The sequence below is a fragment of the Ammospiza nelsoni genome, chromosome 27 (assembly GCF_027579445.1).
Source record: "Ammospiza nelsoni isolate bAmmNel1 chromosome 27, bAmmNel1.pri, whole genome shotgun sequence".
NCBI classification, from domain to species: Eukaryota; Metazoa; Chordata; class Aves; order Passeriformes; family Passerellidae; genus Ammospiza; species Ammospiza nelsoni.
Window position 1 is genome coordinate 1,758,305 of NC_080659.1, and position 11,397 is coordinate 1,769,701.

Sequence of the window (11,397 nt, forward strand, 5' to 3'; positions counted from 1 at the left end):
TTTTTTTTTTTTTTTTTTGTAATAAAAACACCCCAAACCTCAAATCCAGCTCAATGTATACTGTTGTAACCAAAAACTTGTACTGATGTGGAGCTCTGGAGTGCAAAACGGAAACTGAAGCACGGTGAAACCTTCAGTGATGTTTTTTAAGAATGAACTGGCAGAGCTGGGAGCAAGTGGAGCTGTTTGGATGTGGAAGAGTGTCACAGGCAGTCTGTGGGAGAATCCCCACACGTCCTCTGGACCTCGAGCTGAGGGTATCAGGAGGTGGAAAATTAGTTTTCACTGGCAGCTGGCACCGGTTTGGGGGAGGGAAACATTTACTCTCTCCTAGGACTGCGTGAAATGTTTGAGTAGAAATGAACTCTTGAGCTGAAGGGAAGATATTCCAGTGTTCCTCTGGGAACACTGCCAGGTGAGGTATTTGCAGGTAGAAGCACCAGCTGAAAGTGGATTCAGCTGCCAGAGACTCTGTGTTGCCCCAGGATGAGCAGATGATCCCAAAAATCACCAAAATCAGTTGTTGTCAGACATGGAAAGAAGCAGCAGGATATCCTGACAGAAAAACTCTTGATTTCACTCTGCAGGTATCCCTGGTTTGAAGCTTCCTACTCTGCATTCCCAGAGCCAGCTGAGATTATTCCAGAGCAGGGCTGGCCACAGAATTCCCAACCCAGGAGCCCCAGCAGAGACTGCTCCAGGAGCAGAGACCAACAGGGGCTGGGCAGGCTCCCAGTGCTCAGGTGGCTGCAGTGAATGAGAAAACCCTGTCCCAGCTCCACTGGCACATTCCAGGAGAGAAGTGAAGTGGGGGCACCACCACAAGGGCAAACACTTGGAAGAGGCAGGAGGAATGCAAAGCCTCCCTTTACATCATCAACCCACAGCTCTAAATCCAAAGCTACCTCTGGGCCCTCTCCAGGTTTGGGAGGGGGAGCTTTTTCCCCCTCTGTCAGGTCATTGTTTTTATTTTGTTCCTAACATATGTGGCGTTCATAGCTCTTTATGAAAATAATTAACTGTTAGAAGAGAGGCAATGCTAGGATATTAAAAATTTGAAAGATCACCCATGCCACTTGAACAGTAATTATTTGAATTTTAACAGAGACTTGCCCAAGAATGCAGAAGGTATTTTCAAGAGTGTGTTTCTTGCTCTTGTAGCAAAAGAAATATAGCAATTAAACCAGTTACACACTAATTCTAGGGTTAATTAGCAATAAATCCATCACTGGAAGTGGTGCACGAACAACAAGGAGCTGAACAATCCCCAAACAAATCCAAGCTCTGTGCACTCCTTGCAGAGCTGCCTGTGCACACAGCTGGGATTTTAAATATGTTTTTCTCCTTTCCGTATCTCATCTCACCTGCTGGGCACACCTCTGCCACTGGGGCTGTGTAAAGGTGACTGTCACCACTGACTGCCAGCTCGGGGACCCTGGGGTTCTCAGGGGGATGGACACCACAGACCCCCAGCTCCAGCCTTCCCAAAGATCTCCATGCCATGGAACAAGGCAAATCCAGGGAATTTCTGAAGCAGCAGGTGACACCCACCCTGCCCAGGTGTGTCACACAGGGAAAGTAAGGGCAGGGACTGAGCTGTCCAGAGCTGAGATTACAATCCTGCTGCTGTGCAAGGCCAGGCTGACAGAACATCCACTTCCCAAGAACTTCCCAAATTTCCAGGCACAATTTGGCTGGAAATGGATCAGTATCAGCCCCCTATGTAAGGCAGAGGCTGCTGCTGTCAAAGCTGCACTCTCAGCACCCTGAGGTGAAGGGGAGGCTCTGATCTCCTGCAGGTCAGTCAGGAGCACTGCTGGAGCAGGGATGGGACAGCCTGAGGAATCAGCACCACTATCCCATGATTCCATATCCCAGGGAAGCTGCCCAAGGCTGCCAGAGCTCCAGGAGTGTTTGGACAGCACTCTCAGGGGTGCTCAGGGTGGGATTGTTGGGGTGTCTGTGCAGGGCCAGGGCTGCCCTGATGATCCCAGTGGGTCCCTTCCCACTCAGGATATTCCAGGATTCTGTGATTGCATCTTAGTGGACACAGCAGAGCAGCAAAGGCAGTTTTTACATGTGAAAATGATATTCTTTGCCCCAAATTAATTAATAATGATGATGGTGAAGCAACACTAAGAAATTTTACTGTTAATTAAGTAATCCAAGTGTCCTGCATAGTGCCACTGTTTGGGCAGGTTCTCCACCAGTTTCCCACAGAAACATCTCTGAGGGTGACACAGCCCTGACAGTGACACATGGGCAGCACAGCCACAACTGGGATTTTCCCCTAAAGAGATTCAAACCTTGCATTACAGCCAAACATTCTAGCAAGATGAAATTGGGCACTAAGCAGAGAGAAAACAGTGACCCTGTTCTCACACAGAGGAAGTTTGTTTGTAAATTCTGGTCTTTGTGAAAAGGGATGAACTTTTTGCCCCTGAGTCTGAGTCATCTGTGGCTGAGTGGCAGGGACCAGAGCAAAATAATCCTCATTCTTCCTTTTTCTAACAGCTAAAAACTCTCATCTAAAGGGTTGTGTAGGGGTTTTCTAACAGCTAAGAACTCTCATCTGAAGGCTTGTGTTAAGGGGTTGTTTCACCACTGATTTAAGTTCACAAATAATAGATCTATTAATTGATAATATAGATTATTTTTCTACTTAAACCCCAAATTAAGAACTGAGCAGCTCTCTGAACCCCTGTTTTTCATCCTGGTACAAAGAGAGCCAGGATTTGGAGCCTGCCTTCCTCAAGCCTCTAGATTAAGCCAGAAAAACTTAAAAAATAGATCATTTAAGGGGTCCATGAATTGATGTTAAAAACCCCAAATCCTTTCTTTAAACTACATTTTAGGAATCTGCTACCATGAAACTCTGTAGTATTGGCTGTGAAAAGTTAACTGCGTCCATGAGGCCACAATGATCCAGGAATGATGAGCCTAAAATCAACACATCCCTAAGAGTAGCTCAAGAGCTGTAATTGATATAAATAAATCATCAAGCCCAGCATCCTAGCAGCCAGTGGTTGATTCCTGAGGAACCTGCACAGGAAAAGAGGCAAACATGTGGCAGACCTGCCTTAGGACACACAGTCCAAGAAGCTGAAGATGTAACACAGTGCCCAGAGCAGCTGTGGCTGCCCCTGGATCCCTGGAAGTGTCCAAGGCCAGGCTGGACAGGGCTTGGAGCAGCCTGGGATGGTGTCAGGTGTCCCAACCCAAACCCAAATCATTCCATGATTCTGTAACCCAAAACCAAACCAGGAACCTGGTCTTAAGAATATGGACTGAGAAGGTAAGACACACACCCCCAGAAAATCCTAAAAAACCCAAGCCCCCAAAAATCATTCACTTGGTTTATTTTGTACATTGTACACCTGGTTTATAAACTGCTCCCATCAGGGCAAGATGTGCTGGGGAAGTGCTTAGAGGAAGTGGTCAGTGAGGGTGAATTTGCTCACAGCTGTTCATGGGACAGACAGACACACAGACAGAGCACAGCTTGTTGCAGAATCTGTAGTGATTTCAGGGTCACCCCAGCAGGGTCTCAGGGACGGATGGCTCCAGACACTCTCCAGCAAAGAATCCTACAACAAACACAGAGCAGTGGTTAAGCAGAGCTTCCTGCACACAGCCACAGCAGGGAAACTGGGGTCTCCTCAAGCCAGGTCTCATCAGCTCTTGGAGATCTGTTTCACACCCAAGATAGTTCAGCTGCCTTAGAAGGCATAAAATCAGCAGGATGGCTTTTGAGGTAGTGTTGGAAACAGAAAAATTTAACAAAAGGCAAAATAACAAAACTTTACAGAGAAAAACCGAGCTAGGTGCAGGAGGTCCTTGCTCCTGGTAAAACACCTCACAAAAGCCATTAGTTTCTTTGTTCTCTTTCTAGTAAATTGCTCTAGTAATTGGCTTTTATTCAATTAGCTATCCTTGAGTTTATGGTGAAATCTCCCAAGTTCTATGAGGTGTCTTTTCACCTAATTGAAGAGAAACTTCTAGGCTCTTTTTAAGGAGACAAAAGAGTTTTGTCACTCTATCAACAAAGGGCACATTTCTATACAGCAGCCAACTGAGAGATTTCAGGATCCTCCAGGATCCAGGCAGAAGTTTCAGGTACAGGAGCTGATCCAGGTGTAGGTGGGCAGCACAGCCCACCACAGACACATCTCCTTTCTCAGCTTCTCTTCCCACCAAGTTCTTACTTCAAAATGGAAAACACAGGCTGTTGGCTCAGGAATAGGCTGGGCTCCTACTACGGACAATTTTTAAGGAAGGAAAGGTAATTTAATTGCCACTACATAACTTGAGAGCTTTTCCAATTGAAAACTTTTCATCCTGGACAGGGCTTGGATGGTGGAAGGTGTCCCTGCCCATGGCAGGGGTGGCACTGAAGGGGCTTTGAGGACCCTTCCCACCCAAACCATTGGGTGATTTTATGGTTCTATGACTTGGCTGTAAACATCACAATGACCCACAATCCCTCCAGTTCAGCTGACTTCCAAAACAAGTTTCATCCCTCTCTTGGTCACAGAAGGATCTGTGCAATACAAAGTTTGCAAACAGTAAATTGTTTAAACTGCAACAACTATTGCTGAAAAAGGACATAAAAAGCACTGTCTGTACTTTCCAAACTGACTGACTTCCCTACAAAGCACTGTGTAGCTGGACAGAAATAGCTCACTTGCATTAATCAACATTTAGACGTAATTCTGTTATTCTGACCAGAAGAAACAAACCTGAGGTGGACAGAGTTTGCTCTGGACTCAGAGTTTCTCCATTAGCATCCTTTAATGAATAGAAAAATCTTCCTGACTCCCTTCTATCTGCAGCAAGGAATAAAGAAAATCAAAGCCTGCCTTCTAAAAAGAATATGCAGTTAGAGCCCCTACAGAAGGATTATACAATTGCTGTTCCAGCTTTAGGAATGGTCAAACTTTCAGAACATTCCGATCAGCACTTCTGGTATGCATTTAAAGAAGGAAAAGAACCAAAACCTGGAGAAAGCAAACCTTCCAATGAATTTATGTGTCGGTTTCTCGGCTGTTTAGGTGACCTGGAAAGGCCCGGGGTGGCCTTGGACAACCCACGCTTCAAAGGACGAGAAGAGACCTCAGATCTTTTCTTGGTCTCGGTGTTTATTAATTGTTTATCTAAAAGATTTTCTCTCGGCCCGACAGAGGTCTGCACAGCAGCCAGCCATGAGCACACTGCGAGCCCCCAGGGCGGTCACCTATCTTTATACTCAAAGTTACGTATACAATATTTATCAATTTTCCCCAATACCTTTTACCCTTATTAACCAGTGCACTTTTAGTAATAACCAATCCCAAAGTGCCAACATCACCACAGAAGATGGAGGTCAAGAAGAAGGACAGGACACGCCCCAATTCCTCCATCTTACTTCTTTAGACCCCCCTGCACAGAAATCCTAAACCCTGTGTTTCACTCTCTAATTAACTTATCCCTTCACCATTTACCCCAGTGAAATCCTCCCATCCTCATACAGGTGTCGTCTCCTGTGCAGGATCAAAGTCCTGCCACCAGACACTTCTGGCAACATTCCAGGACTCCCGAGCCCCCCAAGGGTGGTCTCGGTCACTCTGCACCTCAGTCCTGAGGTGCTGAGATCCCACATTTATGGAATACAATAACCAGCAATTTACTTTTAATACCAGTTACAAGGAGCAGAGGGGAGTCTGAATTTGCATAGTCACAATACTAGCCCTGAGCTTGTAGCTCTTCTGCTCAGGAACAGACGTAAAGATAAGTCAAAAGTTCCAAATTAGCTTGATTTGACCTCTTAAGAACTGCATTATGTTGTGGAAAACCTGCTGCTTGCAAAATAATCATTGAAAAACATATTCTAATGAATATTTCATCCTTTGGTGCTCTGTGAAGCTCCATTTAAAAAATAGAAAAAAAAAAATTATTGTGCCCCAGGCAAAGAAGAAATATCCACTGTCACACCAACACAGGGTTATTGTGTTCCAGGCTAGGCTGTCCTGGACAGGGCTTGGAGCAAGCTGGGATAGTGGAAGGTGTCCCTGCCCATGGCAGGGGCTGAGCAGGGTGAGCTTTAAGGTCCTTCCAACCTAAACTCATCTGGGATTCTGTGACTTTATAATTCTATTAAGCCAAGAGATGCACAAACAAAACTCACCATTAGGGGGAAGCTCAGTCTTCAGTTTTGTACTTGCCGCCGATGTAGGGAACGTACTGCAAGACCAGCTTCCAGTCTGTGGCCCAGATCACCCCAATGCCAGCCACACCACCCCATGTCGCTAGGGTGGGGGTCCTAAAGGAGAGACACACCCAGGGAAACAACAAATTACCACTGGGAAAGGCTTGGCAGATGCTCATGGCTGAGGTACCTGAGAAAGGCACTTCAATCAGGAAAAGAGCTTAGAATTCCAGAATATCCTGAGTGAGAAGGCATCCATAGGGATCATTGATCCCAACCCTGCCCAGCCACCCCAACACCCCCACCCTGAGCAGCCCTGGGAGCTCCTGCAGCTCTGGCAGCCTTGGCACCATTCCCTGGGCAGCCTGGGCAGTGCCCAGCAGCCTCGGGGGGCAGAACCTTGCCCTGAGCTCCATGCCAAGGCCTGGCACAGCTGCAGCCCTTGCTGGGCTCCTGTCCCTGTGCCAGAGCAGAGCTCAGCCCCTGCCCCTGTGCCTGCCCTGGGGAGGAGCTGCAGCCCCCGAGGAGCCTCCCCTCAGTCTCCTGGGCTGCAGCTGAACGAGCCAAGTGCCCTCAGCTGCTCCTCAGCCCTTCCCCAGCTCCGTGTCCCTCCTCTGGGCACTCTCCAACAGCTTTGGGTCCTTCTGATCTCGTGGTGACCAAGCTGGACACAGAAATACTGAAAAAACCTCAAAGACACGGAACAGCATTAGTCTTCAGGGCGCCAAGATATTTGACAGGAAGAAGTTCATAGTCTTTCACTTAAAAAGACTACTGCACAGCGAAGAGAAGACACACTACCATACATGGCTGCCGCCACATCCCGTCGGTTCTGCCCCGTCCTCTTGCCTCCCACAGCCCTGCAAAGGGCACCCACGGCACTGCTGTGTATTACCGAACGTGGAACAGCCAGCGCCGGGTGGGCCGCAAGCCCTTCCCCGGCTCCTCGGGCCCTCAGCCCGGCCCCAGCGCTGCTTCGCACCCCAGCACCGTCCCCAGCGACCCTCAGAGAGCGGGGAGGGAACTGGGAGGCCTCGGGGAGGGGCCGGGATGCCCTTCAGGCTCCCTCAGGCTCCCACAGAGCGCGCTGCGAGCGCGGCCGTGCCTCGAGGACGCGGTGAGGGGAGCGCGGAGCCCCGGGGCGGGCGGACAGACCCGGGCAGGGGGAGCAGAGCCCGGCTCGGAGCGGACACAGAGGCTCGAGTGGAAGCGGGCAGCCCCAGCGCGGCGTGGCAGCCCGGCAGCTCCTCACCAGGTCCGCAGCAGCTCCGCGTAGCGCGGCCCCAGCAGCTGGTTCAACATGGCGATGGCGCCGCCTCACTCAAAGTGACCCCGAGCGGCGGCGGCGAGGCCGCTCCGAGCACGCGCGGGGCTGCAGCGGGGCGGGGCTGCGGCCGAACCGGCCCCGCGCGGGGCTGGGCGCGAACCTGAGGGGACACGAGCTATGCTGAGGGGACGCGAGCAGCCCTGAGGGGACGCGAGTCCTGAGGGGACACGGGCTGTGAGGGGACACGGGCTGTGAGGGGACACGGGCCACTCTGAGGGGACACGAGCCATTCTGAGGGGATACGGGCCACCCTGAGGGAACATGGGCTACCCTGCGGGGACAAGGGTCCTAAGGGGACACAAACCATCCTGAGGGGACACGAGGCACCCTGAAGGGACATGGGCCATCCTGAGGTGACACGAGGCATCCTGAGGGGACATGGTCCACCCTGAAGGGGACACGGGCCACCCTGAGGGGACACGGGCACTAAGGACACCAGCCCAGGGGACGCCAGCCCAGATGGGGCACGGGGCTTGATGGGACACGGGGCTTGATGGGACACGAGCCCTGAGAGGATGGGCTTGTCTCTGTGCTGGAGGGGGACGTGAGACCTGAGGGGACACAGCTTGAGGGGACGGGAAGATGGACAGGTGGGATGGATGGATGGATGGATGGATGGATGGATGGATGGATGGATGGATGGATGGATGGATGGATGGATGGACAGGTGGAACACGTGGACAGGGGCGGGGTCAGAGGCGATCACCTGCAGCTTCAACTGCACCTCGTGGCTCTGTGGACAGGTGGGATAGAGATTGACATGTGAGACAGAGATGAATGGACATGTGGGATGGATGGACAGGCTGTCCTCACACCGAACAGGGGACACGAACCCTGAAGGGATGGTCTATCCCCATGCTGGGGAGGGACAAGAGCCCTGACACTGGCCCTGAGAGGACATGAGCCCTGAGGGGACACGGGCCGAGGGGATGGGCTGCCCGCACAGTGGAGGGAGGACAGCAGCTGCCCTAGGGAAACTGGCTGCCCCTGCACTGCACAGGGGACATGAGGCCTGTCTTCACAACAGAGAGGGGACACGAGCCCTGAGGGCACAGGATGTCCCCAGGCTGGAGAGGGCACATGGGCCCTGAGGGGTGGCAGTGTCCCCACACTGTCCCTTCCCATCCTCTTGTGCTGGAGGGAAATGCCCCCTACCCAGAGTGGTGTCCCCAGAGCCCATCAGTGCCCCTGCAAACCCTCTGTTTGCGTCATGGCTGCTCAGTCTCCCCCAACAGGAGAGGGAGTTTCCAGCTAGGTTTTTCAGGACAGCATCATAAAATCACCATCAATTCCATAATGTTCCCCAGGCTCTGCTCAGAGCTGCTCAGCCTCTTGTGAACATGCAGGAGGAACTCTGGAACAGACACCCCAGAGCAGCTGTGGCTGCCCCTGGGTCCCTGGAAGTGTCCAAGGCCAGGCTGGACAAGGCTTGGAGCAGCCTGGGATGGTGGAAAGGTTCCCTGCCCATGGGATGAGCTTTAAGATCCCTTAGAACCCAAACCATTCTGTGATTCTGTGATTGTGTGGCGGTGCAAACATGACATGACATTTGCCACAGGATCCGGTAGCCTCATCTCAGCTCATCTCCAGGGAGGGAGTGCTGGCAGGAGCTCACTTGGTGGCCACTGCTCTGCTCTTGGGAAGCTGTATGCTCTCAGCAGCTCCTCTGTGCTGCTCCTTGCTCCTGTCCTCACCAGCTCTCCCAGCCCAAAGCCTGCTCTGGGCACTGGGACTCGCCTGCTTTATACTCCCACCTTGTGCATTTGTTGAGCATCCACGTTCCAGGCTGCTCCCAAGCACACACTCCTCCCCAGCCTGGATCTGAGCTGTAAACGGCTGGCACAGGCTGCCTGGGGCAGTGGTGGAGTCACCATCCCTATAAACATTAAAAAAATGCATGGATGTGGCTCTTGAGAACATTTTTAGTGGTGGACATGGCAGTGCTGCTGGGTTAATGGTTGGACTGGGTGATCTTCAAAGTCTTTCCCAATTTTAATGATTCTGTGGTTTATGATGCAGCCTAAGGAAGGAATGTCATTCCATGCACCCGGAGCAGCTCGGGAAGGGCAGAGCTGCCTCACTGCTGAGAGAAGGCACCCAAGGCTAAGGGAGATTCAAGCAGCCACTGCCAGAGCCACTTCTCAGCCTGGACTGTTCTGCTCTGGGGCAGCACAGTGAGAGCACAGGCAGCAGACCTGGGGAAGGAAGGTGCTCCCAGGCAGAGGCCTCGGCTACGGAAGTGTCCAAGGCCAGGTTGGATGGAGCTTGTGGTCCAGTGGAAGGTGTCCCCACTTGTGGCAGGCAGTGGAATGAGATGGGCTTTGTGATCCTTTCAGCCCAAATCAATCTGTAATTGTGTGACAGTCCTGGGGGACCTTGGAGCCTGAGGGGCAGGAGAATGGAGCCAGGTGGGGTTGGGCTGCGCTCCCAGGGAGCAAAGAACAGGACAGGAGGAAATGGCCCCAGGGTGTGCAGGGAAGGTTTAGGTTGGATATTAGGAATAATTTCTTCCCAAAGAGGGGTGCCAGGTACTGGCACAGGCTGCCCGGGGCAGAAGGATGAAATCACCATCCCTGCAAGTGTTCAAACAATGATGGGGTGCTTGGGTTAGTGCTGAACTGACTGTTGGACTCGATGATCTGAAAGGTTTTTTCACTCTTAACTCTGATTTGATGAATTTCTCCCATCCAGTCTGTGCTGGGCTCCTGGATGGTCTGGGGGTGTTTAACTGGATTTAAGTGGATTTTTTGTGGGTGCTCCCCAGGGGCAGAGGCAAGGAAACAACAGCGATGCAGGGGGCAGGATCCACAACCAGAGCAAGTGTCTGAAAACCTGTCTGGTGTTTTCTTCTGTTTTTTGTTTTTTAGTACAAGGCAAAGCCTTTATTCCAACTTTTCATTCCTAGGGATAGAACATCTGAAGGACACACATGGGGATAAAAAAAGTAATATTGTTATAAAATGTCACATTTATTGCTACATTACTGTTATATACAGGACAGTTCTCAAAATCTACTTTAAAAAAGTTAGGATTATTTAAAAATTCCAAATAATCCAGCCAGCTGTTTTGACACTTGTATAAAATTATTTAAAAAAATGAAAACAATTCATATCTTGAGGCACTCAGAAACACAATTTCATCCCCCAATTGTGATTCATTTCAAAGAGCAACGCATTTCCCACCCCCAAATACTTTATTTTTTTTATTTTTTTTTTGCTGGGTTAGGCATATATATATATATATTTACTATATATATAGTTCAAAACTATAATGTGTATCTGATTTAAGAACAAGGATTTCAGCCACTTAAGTACATCTGGATTTACAGGTAGGCAGCATAAACATCAAAAGCAAGGACCATTTTTTATTTTAAAGGCCAAAAAACCAAAAAACAACCCATAACTTTCTACAGGGTTAAAAATAAACAACTTCCGCAGGCATCTCCCATCTGCTCTCCCACCCCCCATTCCTACAAAAATATAAAGAACATCCCAGGAATGCTTTGTTTCCCTGGAGAGCTGGAGCCCTCTGCAGCCAACAGGTCACTCCCAGCTGGGACCCTCCCTGTCCTGCCTCTGTCCCCTCTGTCCCCTCTCCTGGCACAGAGCAGTGGCTGCTGCGGGGCTCCCACAGCTCCTTCCTGCCCAGTGCCTGCATGGTACAAGGTTTGCTCATGGCTGGTGGCTTCTGGTGGCTTGGGAAGATGTGGCCCTGGCAAGGGGGACTGTGGTGTCCCCAGCTCGCTGCCTCCAGGAGCTCCACGGCTCCCTGGGTACAGCCCGGGGGTGCAGGGCACCACCCAGGGGTGCAGGGCACTGCCCAGGGGTGCAGGCACTGCCCAGGGGTGCAGGGCACCACCCAGGGTGCAGGGCATTGCCCAGGGGTG

At 50.9% G+C, this 11,397-nt stretch overlaps 1 protein-coding gene across 1 annotated transcript; it reads right to left on the reverse strand.

Annotated features, from left to right (window-relative positions):
• Positions 1 to 3,342: 3,342 nt before the first annotated feature.
• On the reverse strand, positions 3,343 to 7,537 carry LOC132084600 (cytochrome b-c1 complex subunit 10). Its single transcript, XM_059489795.1, has 3 exons — positions 7,437 to 7,537; positions 6,164 to 6,298; positions 3,343 to 3,587 (listed from the first exon to the last, which is right to left on the reverse strand). Exons 1-2 carry the CDS (start codon positions 7,484 to 7,486, stop codon positions 6,178 to 6,180), a joined length of 171 nt encoding a protein of 56 aa, XP_059345778.1. The 5' UTR covers positions 7,487 to 7,537; the 3' UTR covers positions 3,343 to 3,587; positions 6,164 to 6,177.
• Positions 7,538 to 11,397: the final 3,860 nt, after the last annotated feature.